We start from the raw sequence: 15922 nt of genomic DNA on the forward strand, positions 1-15922 counted from the left end.
CTGTCTGGAGATTGAAGCTGTACTGTCTCCTTCTTCCAGATGGTAGCAGTAGGAACAGGTGGCTGAGGTCCTTTATGATCTTCTTGGCCTTCCTCTGACACATGGTGCTGTCGATGTCTTGGAAGGCAGGCAGTGTGCCTTCGACAGCACCACCCTTTGGAGAGCCATGCGGTTGCAGACGGTGCAATTGCTGTACCAGGTGGTGAGACAGGCCGACAGGATACGGTATACTCTCAATGGTGCATCTGTAGATTGTGGAGGCCAGATGACCTAGCCTCCACAATCACCCAACCTCAGTGCAATTGAGATGGTTTGGGATGAGCTGGATTGCAGAGTGAAGGTAAAGCAGCAAACAAGTTCTCAGCATATGTGGGAACTCCTTCAAGACTGTTGGAAAAGCAATCCAGGTGAAGCTGGTTGAGAGAATGCCAAGAGTGTGCAAAGCTGTCATCAATGCAAAGGGTGGCTGCTTTGAAGAATCTCAAATATAAAATATATTTTGATTTGATTTAACACTTTTTTGGATACCACATTATTCCATATGTGTTATTTCATATTTTTGATGTCTTTACTGTTATTCTACAATGTAGAAAAATAGTAAAAATATAGAAAAACCCTTGAATGAGTAGGTGTGTTCAAACTTTTGACTGGTACTGTAAGTGTTCTTACATAGGTATTTCTCTTGTCCAGGTGGGATAGGGCAGTGCGCAGTGCAATAACCTCATCTGTAGATCTGTTGGGGCGGTATGCGATTTGTAGTGGGTCAATGTTGTTGGGTAAGGTGGTGATGATATGATCCTTAACTAGCCTCTCAAAGCTCTTCATGAAGACTTAAGTGAGTGCTACAGAGCGATAGTCATGTAGGTCAGTTACCTTCGCTCTCTTGGGTACAGGAACAATGGTGGATGCCTTGACGCAAGTGGGGACAACGGATTGTGATATTAGAGATTTAATATGTCCGTAAACATCCAGCCACCTGGTCTGCACATGTTCTGAGTACGCGATTTGTGATGCCGTCTGGGCCGGCAGCCTTGCAAGGGTTAACACGCTTAAATAACTTACTCGCGTCGGCTACAGAGAACAAGAGCACGCAGTCCTCATGAGCGGAGGGGGCCGGCGTTCGGAGGCTCAATGTTTTCCTCGAAGTGGACAAAGAAGATGTTTAGCCTATCTGGGAACAAGGCGTCTGTCCGCGACATGGTTGGCTTTACGTTTATGATCCATATTTGTCTGGAGTCCCTGCCACATACACTACCTGACCAAAAGTATGTGGACACCTGCTCATCGAACATCTAATTCCAAAATTATGGGCATTAAGATTGATTATGTCCCCCTTATTCTGGGAAAGCTTTCTACTAGATATTGGAACATTGCAGCTGGGACTTGCTTCCATTCAGCCACAAGATTATTAGTGAGGTCAGGCACTGATGTTAGGCTTGGCTCGCAGTCGGCTTTCCAATTCATCCCAAAGATGTTTGATAGGTTTTAGGTCAAAGATCTGTGCAGGCCACTCAAGTTCTTCTACACTGATCTTGACAAACCATTTCTGTATGGTCCTTGCTTTGTGCACGGGGGAATTGTCACACTGTTGACCGAGGCAGCTCTAGCAGGGCAGAAATTTGATGAACAGACTTGTTGGAAAGGTGGCATCCTATTATTGTGCCAAGTTGAAAATTCACTGAGCTCTTCAGTAAGGCCATTCTACTGCCAATGTTTGTCTATGGAGATTGCATGGATGTGTGCTCGATTTTATACACCTGTCAGCAACAGCTGTTGCTGAAATAGCCGAATCCACTCATTTCAAAATCAAATCAAATCAAATTTATTTATATAGCCCTTCGTACATCAGCTGATATCTCAAAGTGCTGTACAGAAACCCAGCCTAAAACCTCAAACAGCAAGCAATGCAGGTGTAGAAGCACGGTGGCTAGGAAAAACTCCCTAGAAAGGCCAAAACCTAGGAAGAAACCTAGAGAGGAACCAGGCTATGTGGGGTGGCCAGTCCTCTTCTGGCTGTGCCGGGTGGAGATTATAACAGAACATGGCCAAGATGTTCAAATGTTCATAAATGACCAGCATGGTCGTATAATAATAAGGCAGAACAGTTGAAACTGGAGCAGCAGCACGGTCAGATGGACTGGGGACAGCAAGGAGTCATCATGTCAGGTAGTCCTGGGGCATGGTCCTAGGGCTCAGGTCCTCCGAGAGAGAGAAAAAAGAGAGAATTAGAGAGAGCATATGTGGGGTGGCCAGTCCTCTTCTGGCTGTGCCGGGTGGAGATTATAACAGAACATGGCCAAGATGTTCAAATGTTCATAAATGACCAGCATGGTCGTATAATAATAAGGCAGAACAGTTGAAACTGGAGCAGCAGCACGGTCAGATGGACTGGGGACAGCAGAGTCATCATGTCAGGTAGTCCTGGGGCATGGTCCTAGGGCTCAGGTCCTCCGAGAGAGAGAAAAAAAGAGAGAATTAGAGAGAGCATATGTGGGGTGGCCAGTCCTCTTCTGGCTGTGCCGGGTGGAGATTATAACAGAACATGGCCAAGATGTTCAAATGTTCATAAATGACCAGCATGTTCGTATAATAAGAAGGCAGAACAGTTGAAACTGGAGCAGCAGCACGGCCAGGTGGACTGGGGACAGCAAGGAGTCATCATGTCAGGTAATCCTGGGGCATGGTCCTGGGGCTCAGGTCCTCCGAGAGAGAGAAGGAGAGAATTAGAGAACGCACACTTAGATTCACACAGGACACCGAATAGGACAGGAGAAGTACTCCAGATATAACAAACTGACCCTAGCCCCCCGACACATAAACTACTGCAGCATAAATACTGGAGGCTGAGACAGGAGGGGTCAGAAGACACTGTGGACCCATCCAAGGACACCCCCGGACAGGGCCAAACAGGAAGGATATAACCCCACCCACTTTACCAAAGCACAGCCCCCACACCACTAGAGGGATATCTTCAACCACCAACTTACCATCCTGAGACAGGGCCGAGTATATTTGAAGGGGTGTCCACATACTTTTGTGGAAATATAGTGTAAATCTCATGTTTGAGCAGTTGAATTGCGACTTCACTTTGTCCCTATACTGTCGCTTTGCCTCTTTGATTGCCTTACGTAAGTCAGAGCTAGTCTGTTTGTACAGTATATGTCCATGTTCCCAGTCACCTTGCCATGGTTAAATGCGGTGATTCTCGCTTTCAGTTTTGCTCGAATGCTACCACCTATCCACAGTTTTTGGTTTGGATAAGTTCTAATTGTCACAGTGGGAACAACATCCTCTATGCACTTATTGATTAACCTCGTCACAGAGTCATATTTCAATACTATTCTCAGAGGCGGCCAGAAGGCCGTTTAAGCATGGGCAGCGCCATTGAAGGCTTCCGCCATGCTTCCGCCATTTTAAAGTAGTCAAAGTACTCAACTGAGTGGGTATTCCTATGGGTATTAGCCTCAATGGCACTGCCCATGCTGTCACAGATGCCACAATGGCACAGATAAATGATGAGTCCTCTATCTATCTCTATGGTGGTTTGACATTCATTTCAATGCAACAAGAGTTACAAGGCACTTACAGGTCACATTTCTTTAATCCTTCAAAATAAGATGTCCTGTAAACTGTGTAAAATGAATAATACAGGCAAAAATTATGGAACATATGCACAATAAAGTATACAAGCTTTATAGCTTTACTAACACATGGATCTCATTAAGTAATGATGTGATATATTTAGTACTGATGGCAATGAAGCAAAAGTGACATTTAGGTTCCTAAAGGAAGAAAAATAAATGCATTATTTTTATGTATGTTGCTAGATACATTATAAGCAGTATATTTTATTACTTCCATAAAACATGATCATGTTCCTCATGGTGAATATAATAAATATCAATATCGTGTTCAAATGAGGACCACTTTGGAAACAAGCGTTTTAATTAATACTATTGAGTGACATCCTCTGGGTCCACATTGTACATTTAGTTGTATATGTCTGTTACCCCAAATAAATAAATAAATGTTGGAGATGCAGTGTTCTGGCCCAAACAGGAATAAATCAAGTAAGTTAGACTTCAGTCCCCCATGAAATAACACCATATATAGATTCTACAGTCCCTAGTGAGTAATCCCAACCACACTTTTATTTTGGCACCTAGAATGTTTTTTTTTCTCTAATAAACCAATATGTGATTTATAGGTGTGTTGTGTATTGCATTTGGACCAATGGAGAGGGTGGAATAGAAAGTGTTGCTGGGCACATAGACCTCAGCCCCTCATGAAATAACACCATATATACAGTACTGGTACTTTAGATTTTACAGACCCTAGTGGGTGATCCCAACCCCACTTCTACTTTGGCACCTAGAATATTTTTTTCTCTATAAGCCAATATGTATTTCATGTATACAGTGTATTGCATTGGGGACATTTATTTGACCTTGGAATAATGGTTTAAAAACCCAAATGTAATGCAAATGGACATTTCCGAACTTCCGTGACCCGGAAATACTTGTTTTATTGTTGCTGGCGAGTCGCTTGTAGCGTTGATTCAGTATATCATCTTTGGAGCGGATTTTGTTTTGTTTGTGATCAATATCCTTTTTACGTGGACAAAGCCATATTCGTTGAATCTTCAACTCTCAATCGATTGAAAATGTCTCAACTACAGTTGCTGCGTGAGTTTTTAAATGAGCGTGTAATGGCTGCTGCTGTCGACATTTTTGGGGCAGTTGAGAAAACGGTAGCTGAGTACCAAGAGGAAAATGATCGTCTACGGAGACTGCTGCGGATAGGTTCGTATGTACAACACGACCGTGTTTAGAAATGTATTATTTTCAACAGTGTTATTAAGCCGCCAATGTTTTGTGATTATTGGTGTCGTAAACATGTTAGCTAATGGTTAACGTTAGCATTTAGCATGTTTGACATTTCTTTGGAAATACTAGTTACTATTATCGGGTATTTTGATGTGGTTTAGCAAAATTAAAATGTAATCGGCATTTGGTCCCCAGTTAGTGACCACCTTATTATATCCATTTAATTGTGTTAAAAAAATAGACTTAAACTCAGCAAAAAAAAAGAAACATCCTCTCACTGTCAACTGCGTTTATTTTCAGCAAACTTAACATGTGTAAATATTTGTATGAACATAAGATTGAACAACTGAGACAAACTGAACAAGTTCCACAGACATGTGACTAACAGAAATGGAATAATGTGTCCCTGAACAAAGGGGGGGTAAAATCAAAAGTAACAGTCAGAATCTGGTGTGGCCACCAGCTGCATTAAGTACTGCAGTGCATCTCCTCCCCATGGACTGCACCAGATTTGCCAGTTTATGCTGTGAGATGTTCCCCACTTTTCCACCAAGGCACCTGCAAGTTCCCGGACATTTATGAGGGGAATGGCCCTAGCCCCACTCCCCGATCCAACAGGCCCAGACGTGCTCAATGGGATTGAGATCTGGGCTCTTCGCTGGCCATGGCAGAACACTAACATTCCTGTCTTGCAGGAAATCACACACAGAACGAGCAGTATGGCTGGTGGCATTGTCATGCTGGAGGGTCATGTCAGTATGAGTCTGCAGGAAGAGCACCACTTGAGGGAGGAGGATGTCTTCCCTGTAACGCACAGCGTTGAGATTGCCTGCAATGACAACAAGCTCAGTCCGATGATGCTGTGACACGCCGCCCCAGACCATGACGGACCCTCCACCTCCAAAACGATTCCGCTCCAGAGTACAGGCCTCGGTGTAACGCTCATTCCTTCGACGATAAACGCAAATCCGACCATCACCCCTGGTGAGACAAAACCGTGACTCGTCAGTGTAGAACACTTTTTGCCAGTCCTGTCTGGTCCAGCGACGGTGGGTTTGTGCCCATAGGCGACGTTGTTGCCGGTGATGTCTGGTGAGGACCTGCCTTACAACAGGCCTACAAGCCCTCAGTCCAGCCTCTCTCAGCCTATTGGGAACAGTCTGAGCACTGATGGAAGGATTGTGTGTCCTTGGTGTAACTCGGGCAGTTGTTGCCATCCTGTACCTGTCCCGCAGGTGTGATGTTCAGATGTACCGATCCTGTGCAGGTGTTTTTACACGTGTTCTGCCACTGCGAGAATGATCACCTGTCCGTCCTGTCTCCCTGTAGCACTGTCTTAGGCGTCTCACAGTACGGACATTGCAATTTATTGCCCTGGCCACATCTGCAGTCCTCATGTGTCCTTGCAGCATTCCTAAGGCCCGTTCACACAGGGAGCCTGGGCATCTTTCTTTTGGTGTTTTTCAGAGTCAATAGAAAGGCCTCTCTTGGGTTCTAAGTTTTCATAACTGTGACCTTAATTGTCTACCGTCTGTAAACTGTTAGTGTCTTAACGACTGTTCCACAGGTGCATGTTCATTAATTGGTTATGGTTCATTGACAAGCATGGGAAACAGTGTTTAAACCTTTTACAATGAAGATCTGTGAAGTTATTTGGATTTTTAGAATTATCTTTGAAAGACTGGGTCCTGAAAAAGGGACATTTCTTTTTTGTTGCTGAGTTTAGCTCTCTTCTCCTAAGCGTTTAATAGAAAACTGGCTAGTTGGTTTGCTTTTTGGTTTAAAAACATTTCCTGACCTGTCCACCCTGCTGCGCTCTCCTGTTGACTGACTGACCTCACCAACATCTTTTTCAGTGTTGGAACCAAATAATGGCTTATTTTACTTATTTACCAATGTATCTTATGTTTTGACAAAGTAGATACTAGTTTAATGCTAAAATATATAGGAATTTGAATGACAGACATTAAATAAAACATTAATTTCAGTGATGTGCACTGACATGAACAGTAAAACACTGTGTTGGTGTTGCAGTGATACACTTGTAATCAATCTCAGTGAAGGAAAAACACGACATGGGATGAATAAATATATAGATAGTAGATTCATAAATATATACATAAAAGCAAACAAAACAACAACCAAATCTCGACCTCCATTCCTATATTGTCACACATATCGCATTAAAAGTCCAGCTCCACCACCCCCTCTGGGTCTCACAGCACACAACAGCAGTGGGTGCAGTGCTGGCAGAAGTCGCAGCACACACATGGCACCTCCGACACACACTCCTGAGGGGAACTTGCAGGTGGATCACGCTCCCGCAGCGGGCACAGCAGATTGTTTTAGCTGAAGACACTAAGTCAAATTGATGAACGTAGAGATATTACAACAACAATAGTATATGATACAACCCTAGAGAAGATTATGAAGTACCCGAGGGTGGTGCTATAGGTGGCGTGACAATTTTCTTTTCTCGTTAGTGTCTTGGCAAGAACCAAAATGCGGATCGGCTTTAAAACTTCTTCATGAAAACCGACCTAATGTAAACAACATGTTAGAAACAAACGCATCATTATATTTTCATCCAGATTCACATTTCTGTATTTTCCAAGCTATAGCACACAATATTTGACATACAACAGGTTGTTAAAGGACCAAAGTATTTTGTCTGCTTCGTGTTTTGTTTTTTTTGCCATGGAAAAAACAGCCCTATTAGGCAGAGCATGTTTCATGAAAAGCATTGAACTTTTTTACATCAATACCTCTAGAGGAAGCTGCAGGGGTTTTTGAAGGAGGTGGAAACTGGTGCTATAGATATATAAAGAAGAAAAAAATAGTCTATAAAACACAGGCATAAGAGTAACTATTTAATCATTTAACATGTTTACCTCTAGAGGTGGTGGTTTACTAGCATGGAGAAAAACCTGACTGTCACAAAAACCTGGAAGTGATTTGAATTTATAATAAATAAATAAATATAAATGGACAAACTTTTGAAATAAATCGCTTTCTCTTTGGTTTATCGAGAAGTAATTGGAAATAGATTCTAGATTTTCGATCATTTGAATTGGAATTTCAATTTACTTCTTGAATTTACTGACCTAAAGGGTCAATCTGCAATTGGTACATAACCTTTTAAAATGAATAATATACCTATGGATTCTTGAATATAATTTATGGATGTCTTGTATCCCAACAGAACCCCAAATATATATATATATATATATATATATATATATATATAAGCTTATTTTATTACAGTGTTTCTAAACAATGTAATTGTAAACAAACACTTTATAGCCTCAACATGTTTAAAACTGTAATTTTGATATTATAACTGGTCAGTCCTTACACCCATAGCTCTGTCTTCGAATTTGAGAGTGGTTCCATTTAGCAAGCCTCATCCCTTTACCAAAACAGTGGCGGGGTACCTGCTTTGTTATTGTTGGAACTGCAGATTGCTCCTTTCAATTCAAATTCACTGTAACCCTGATGTCTAAAGACTGGATAACCTTAGCCCCCCCCCTTCTCATTCCCTCCAGATTCCTTGCAGGTCTCTCTCGCTGTCTCTGAAGAGGAGGTTCTCCCTGAGCATCAGCATTGTGAGCAGGAGTGGAGCTTCAGTTTGGGACAGGAGAACACTGAAGCCACACAGATTAAAGAGGAAGAGGAGCAAATCAGTCAGGAGGAAGAACGGCTTCAAGAGCTCTTTGATACCAAAAATGCCACTTTCACTCCTGCCTGTGTGACAAGTAAATGTGATCAGGTGGACCCCTTGACTCCTCATATCCAGACTTTGGAGAACAGAGGGTGTGACCCGAAACAAATGAATCTCACACCTTTTGGTACTGTGACTCCGCTTAAGGCTCTCAACATTCCATGCAACCCTCCAAATAATCAAAACAATGCATCCAGCCACAGCACAGCCGAAAGCAGTGACCCAATAGGACTCGACAGCAGCCCAACATTAGATCCCAGCCCACCATTGACTCACAACCCACCATTTAAGAAACACAGATCCAAACCCAGCAACACAGCTATAAAAACTCTCCGCTGCTGTGACTGTGGTGAAACATTTGCTCTAAAAGCTGACCTGCAGATGCATGTGACTCTCGCCAAGAAGCAACCCAGTGAATGCCAATTCTGCAAAAATTTCTACAGTTCTACCTGTAAACTGAAGGCCCATGTCAGACTGTGTCATGATGGGAAAACCAGCACCTGCCCCTATTTTGGAAAGACCTTCAAACTAGAAGGAGATCTGTCCAAGCACATGATTCACACAGGAGAGAAACGATTTAGCTGTGGTGACTGTGGGAAGAGCTTTAATCGCAAGGGGAATCTAACCCAACATATACTGACTCACACAGGGGAGAAATCATTTAGTTGTGGTGACTGTGGGAAAAGCTTCAGTCTCAAGAGGAACCTAACCGAACATGTTCGGACTCACACAGGAGAGAAACCATTTAGCTGTAGTGACTGTGGGAAGAGCTTCAAACAGAAGGGACACCTAACCATGCATAAACTGACTCACACAGGAGAGAAACCATTTAGCTGTGGTGACTGTGGGAAGAGTTTCAATCGCAAGCAGCCCCTAAACATGCATAAACTGACTCACACAGGAGAGAAACCATTTAGCTGTGTCGACTGTGGGAGAAGTTTTAATTTGAAGGACTCCCTAAAGAAACACAAATTTACTCACACAGGAGAGAAACCCTTTAGTTGTGGTGACTGTGGGAAAAGCTTCTATCAGAAGGGGCACCTGAACGTGCACAAACGGACTCATACTGATTCACACAAGAGAGAAACAATTTAGCTGTGGGAAAAGCTTTAGTGTCAAGGGGAACCTAACCATGCACAAACTGACTGCTGCTCAGGCTAGGATTCCGTCATAAGTAGAGGTCGGCCGATCATGATTTTTCATGCCGATACCGATTATTGGAGGACCAAAAAATGCCGATACCGATTAATTGGCCGAACATTTTTTAAACGTTTTTTTTTTTTTTTTTTTTTACATTTATTTGTAATAATGACAATTACAACAATACTGAATGAACACTTATTTTCACTTAATATAATAGATCAATAAAATCAATTTAGCCTCAAATAAGGAAACATGTTCAATTTGGTTTATATAATGCAAAAACAAAGTGTTGGAGAAGAAAGTAAAAGTACAATATGTGCCATGTAAGAAAGCTAACGTTTAAGTTCTTGCTCAGAACATGAGAACATATGAAAGCTGGTGGTTCCTTTTAACATGAGTCTTCAATATTCCCAGGTAAGAAGTTTTAGGTTGTAGGAATTATAGGACTATTTCTCTCTATTACCATTTGTATTTCATTAACCTTTGACTATTGGATGTTCTTATAGGCACTTTAGTATTGCCAGTGTAACAGTATAGCTTCCGTCCCTCTCCTCGCCCCTACCTGGGCTCAAACCAGGAACACAACGACAACAGCCATCCTCGAAGCAGCGTTACCCATGCAGAGCAAGGGGAATAACTACTCCCAAGTCTCAGAGCGGGTGACGTTTGAAACGCTATTAGCGCGCACCCCGCTAACTAGCTAGCCATTTCACATTGGTTACAACAGCCTAATCTCGGGAGTTGATAGGCTTGAAGTCATAAACAACTGCTGGCAAAACGCACTAAAGTGCTGTTTGAATGAACGCTTACGAGCCTGCTGCTGCCTACCATCGCTCAGTCAGACTGCTCTATGAAATCATAGACTTAGTTATAACATAATAACACACAGAAATACGAGCCTTAGGTCATTAATATGGCCGGAACCGTTCCGTATTTTGTCTAACGGGTGACATCCATAAGTCTAAATATTCCTGTTACTTTGCACAACCTTCAATGTTATGTCATAATTACGTAAAATTCTGGCAAATTAGTTCACAATGAGCCAGGCTGCCCAAACTGTTGCATATACCCTGACTCTGCGTGCATTGAACGCAAGAGAAGTGACACAATTTCACCTGGTTAATATTGCCTGCAAACCTGGATTTCTTTTAGCTAAATATATAGGTTTAAAAATATATACTCTGTGTATTGATTTTAAGAAAGGCATTGATGTTTATGGTTAGGTACACATTGGAGCAACAACAGTCCTTTTTCACAAATACGCACCGCATCGATTATATGCAATGCAGGACACGCTAGATTAACTAGTAATATCATCAACCATGTGTAGTTAACTAGTAATTATGATTGTTTTTTATAAGATCATTTTAATGCTAGCTAGCAACTTACCTTGGCTTACTGCATTTGCGTAACAGGCAGTCTCCTCGTGGAGTGCAATGTAATCAGGTGGTTAGTGTTGGACTAGTCAACTGTAAGGTTGCAAGATTGAATCCCCTGAGCTGACAAGGTAAAAATCTGTCCGTTCTGCCCCTGTACGAGGCAGTTAAACCCACAGTTCCTAGGCTGTCATTGAACATAAGAATGTGTTCTTAACTGACTTGCCTAGTCAAATAAAGATTAAAGGTGTAAAAAAAAAATATATATAATAATCGGCCAAATCGGTGTCCAAAAACACCGATTTCCGATTGTTATGAAAACTTGAAATCGGCCCTAATTAATCGGTCGACCTCTAGTCGCAAGGTTCAGCTGCTGAAACATATGAATAAAGTCCACAAGGAAAGAGAACAGGACTAAAACAGAAATAAAATTGGGAGAGCTCTTCTGTTGACATTTATTTGGATTACAATTGTCCTTGAGGCAGAACTGAGCAATTTCCTCTAGATGGGCCAGCTGCAAAGTCGGAATTGGCTATATTGTAAAAATGTATTAAAAACAAAAATGTAAGGTTAGCTTTAAAATCAGATTTTATGACTTTGTGGCTGTGCTAGCTAGTGACCATTCTGCAGACCTGCCTCCAGAATAAGATGCATGATGGGAAAAACACTAACCTGTATCAGAAGATGGAAATTTAAAAGTCAGGGTTTGGTCACAGAAAGGAAAGTAACTCTGCATAATATGTGTGATGGTGTGGGGGTGCTTTTCTGGTGACACTGTCTGTGATTTATTTAGAGTTCAAGGCACTCTTTCCCTGCATGGCTACCACAGCATTCTGCAGCGATACGCCATCCCATCTGGTTTGGGCTTATGTGGGAACTCCAAGACTGTTGGAAAATCATTCCTGGTTGAGAGAATGCCAAGAGTGTACAAAGTAGTCATCAAAGCAAAGGGTGCCTATTTTGATTTGTTTAACACTATTTTGGTTACTACATGATTCCATATGTGTTGTTTCATAGTTTGTCTTCACTATTATTCTACAATGTAGAAAATAGTACAAATAAAGAAAAACCCTTGAATGAGTATGTAAGACTATTTTAAGATGATACACAATGCAGAGGACTAGAGGTCAATAGGGAATTAACGATCAATGGAAATAGTTTTTCAGTTCAACATCTGGTTAGAATCTGGCAAGATCTCATTGGGCTGAATTGTCTATACATTGAGCCTGAAACAGGATACTTGTTATTTGGCCATTGGCCCAATTTTACTGCAAGGAATTCTAATTGGTCAACCACAGACTAGGGTTGGGGGTTATAAATGACATCCTGTCCCTTTTGTTCTGTGGAGAGTCACTGAGGACAGGGAAGAATGATCATCTACTTCTCAGCATAACAACCATGATTTGTTCTCTTTGAATAAACCTATTTTTCCTCCCTCCCCCTGATTTGCTTTGGGGTCTGTGTTATTGAAGAGTAACATCAACTGCTAACAAGGTGTCCAAACTTTTGACTGGCACTGTACAAATTGGAAACATCTTACAGATCGCATTCACACTTCTCCAGAAGTTTAATCATTCTAATAAGTTTGCTTGTATTTTGTTTACTTTGGTTTTAAAATATATATATATTTTTTAACAACAAATACATGTAAAATGTAATGATATCGTAAAATCGGCAGCATAAAAAAAAGACATGATGCATGTTGCTGTTGAACCAGCCTTCGTTATAGTAGGCCTATGGTAAGGGTAGCCTACGGAGGGCTTGAGCTTTAAAAATATTAAACGGAAAATAAACAATTGTTGCAGGAAAATACCTTCTAAACACAAGGTTCACATCTCTAGTTTCACGATGGGCATGGAATAGATCATATAGGCGTTCTCATGCAAGTCCAAAGCATGGCTAAAATAATGTAGGCCTGCCTACAATACATAGCTAAAACGGGAATGCCAGCTCACTGTTTTGCTCCTCTGAAATTAGATATTTTAATAACGCTTTGGTGACGTAAGATTGATTTCCCCAGCGGTCTCATGAGCGAAACACTTTATCGGAGGTCTTGACTAGCCTACTTGGTTACATTGGGCAGGACAAAAAAGAAACGGACTTCACTCAGCGGAGGGGAGGCTATGCTTGGGTTTTAACCAAATAAAACAAAATGGGGGGAAAAAAGCATAATTTATGTTTCTAAATACGAAGTATACGCAAATCACCAAATATCATATTGTTCCATGTGCATTTGGAAACTATACAGACCCCTTGTACTTTTTTCACATTTAGTTACGTTTCAGCCTTATTCTAAAATGGATTAAATCGTTTTTTTTTCATTCTCCTCAATCTACACACTATCCCATAATGACAAAGCAAAAACAAGATTTTAGAATTTTTGTCAAATGTATTAAAAATAAATAAAAACATTTCACATTTACATAAGTATTCAGACCCTTTACTCAGTACTTTATTGAAGCACCTTTGGCAGCGATTACAGCCTAGAGTATTCTTGGGTATGAGGCTACAAGCTTGGCACACCTGTATTTGGGGAGTTTCCTCCCATTCTTTGAAGATCCTCTCAAGCTCTGTCAGTTTGAATTGGGAGCGTCGCTGCACAGCTATTTTCAGGTCTCTCCAGAGATGTTCAATCTGGTTCAAGTCCGGGCTCTGGCTGGGTCACTCAAGGACATTGAGACTTGTCCCGAAGCCACTCCTGCATTGTCTTGGCTATGTGCTTATGGTCATTGTCCTGTTGGAAGGTGAACCTTTGCCCCAGTCTGAGGTCCTGAGCGCTCTGGAGCAGGTTTTCATCAAGGATCTCTCTGTACTTTGCACCGTTCATCTTTCCCTCGATCCTGACTAGTCTCCCAGTCCCTGCCGTTGAAAAACATCCCCACAGCATGATGCTGCCACCACCATGCATCACCGTAAGGATGGTGCCAGGTTTCTTTCAGACGTGATGCTTGGCATTCAGGCCAAAGAGTTCAATCTTGGTTTCATCAGACCAGAGAATCTTGTTTCTCATGGACTGAGTCCTTCAGGTACCTTTTTGGCAAACTCCAAGCGGCCTGTCATGTGCTTTTACTGAGGAGTGGCTTCCGTCTGGCCACTACCATAAAGGCATGATTGGTGGAGTGCTGCAGAGATGGTTGTCCTTCTGGAAAGTTCTCCCATCTCCACAGAGGATCTATGGAGCTATGTCAGAGTGACCATTGGGTTCTTGGTCACCTCCCTGACCAAGGCCCTTCTCCCCCGATTGCTCAGTTTGGCTGGTCAGCCAGCTCTAGGAAGAGTCTTTGTAGTTCCAAACTTCTTCCATTTAAGAATGATGGAGGCCACTATGTTCTTGGGGACTTTCAATGCTGCATGTTTTGGTACACTTCCCCAGATCTGTGCCACGACACAATCCTGTCTCGGGGCTCTACGGACAATTCCTTCGACCTCATGGCTTGGTTTTTGCTCTGACATGCCACTGTCAACTGTGGAACTTATATAGATAGACAGGTCTGTTCATTTCCAAATCATGTTCAATGAATTGAATTTACCACAGGTGGAGTCCAATCAAGTTGTAGAAACATCTCAAGGATGATCAATGGAAACAGGATGAACCTGAGCTACATTTTGAACCTATAGCAAAGGATCTAAATACTTATGTACATAAAGTATCGTTTAAATATTTTAAATCTGCAAACATTTCTAAAAACCTGTTTGCTTTGTAATTATGGGGTATTGTGTGTAGATATGTTTTAATTATTATTTTTATATATACATTTTAGAATAAGGCTGTAACGTAACAATGTGGAAAAAGTCAAGGGGTCTGAATACTTTCCGAATGCACTGTATGTGCAGTGTGCATCACGGCTGGATAGGCTGCATTTCCGCTGTCAATATTCCTGCCATAAACAATTGCATGACCACTAAAACCAGCTTTTGGTTGGTCTTAAATATCCCTATCTGCTCTAACTGAGATTAGCACTTTGGATCATGTTTTTAAGGACACGTCTCAAATATTTAAACCCCTCCCGTCTGAGCCCAAGCGAGCTGATGTTAGACATGTAGATTACCTGCCATTAGGGCTGAAAAATGCCACTGGGCCTGTTTTTATGAGGAAATTGCCAACTAAAGTGCGTTTTACACTAGCTCCACCAGAACACCTGCCCAATATAGAGCCCTATGTGATAAAACAAGCAACGTATAGTGTAGAGAATCATTGTACCATCTAAACAGCTGTGAAATATCCAAAAATATTGTATTTTCAACAAAACCGAAAGTAAAATACACAAACTAAACTTAAGAACGGAAGCATAGAAAATAGCTTACATCTACCGCTTTTTAGACTTGCTTTCAATGAGTGACACATTTTATAACTCAAATTTCTATGCGAATTTGATCGGGTCACCCAAAAAGTTAAATATTGCTGATTTAATTTTTTCTCCATAGGTATTTAGGGATCCCGGGTGGCGCAGTGGTCTACGGCACTGCATTTCGGTGCTAGAGGCGTCACTACAGACCCTGGTTCGATTCCAGGCTGGATCACAACCTGCCGTGATTGGGAGTCCCATAGGGCAGCGCGCAATTGGCCCAGCGTCGTTAGGGGTAGGCCGTCATTGTAAATAAGAATGTTTCTTAACTGACTTGCCTAGTTAAATAAAGGTTAAATAAAAATGGCACCATTCTCCGTGCACTCTAATTTTATAAACTGGTAAGAGATATTGATCGGAGCGTTTAATGATTGCTGAAGACAAATGTGAAGCAAACTCAAAGCAAATCAACTTGAATGGTATTTCTGCCCCTTTCCCACAATGTATGGAATGCTGTGCCATTATGAGGAATTGTCATTGTATGCTCTTATAACTTACAGGACTACTATT

At 41.7% G+C, this 15922-nt stretch overlaps 1 protein-coding gene across 1 annotated transcript; it reads left to right on the plus strand.

The window, feature by feature from the left end:
- Positions 1 to 4516: 4516 nt before the first annotated feature.
- LOC112266490 (gastrula zinc finger protein XlCGF46.1) lies at positions 4517 to 9815 on the plus strand. The gene is made up of 2 exons (XM_024443989.2): positions 4517 to 4802; positions 8372 to 9815. Exons 1-2 carry the CDS (start codon positions 4664 to 4666, stop codon positions 9640 to 9642), a joined length of 1410 nt encoding a protein of 469 aa, XP_024299757.1. The 5' UTR covers positions 4517 to 4663; the 3' UTR covers positions 9643 to 9815.
- Positions 9816 to 15922: the final 6107 nt, after the last annotated feature.

Source organism: Oncorhynchus tshawytscha, linkage group LG14 (genome assembly GCF_018296145.1).
Source record: "Oncorhynchus tshawytscha isolate Ot180627B linkage group LG14, Otsh_v2.0, whole genome shotgun sequence".
In the NCBI taxonomy this organism is placed as follows: domain Eukaryota; kingdom Metazoa; phylum Chordata; class Actinopteri; order Salmoniformes; family Salmonidae; genus Oncorhynchus; species Oncorhynchus tshawytscha.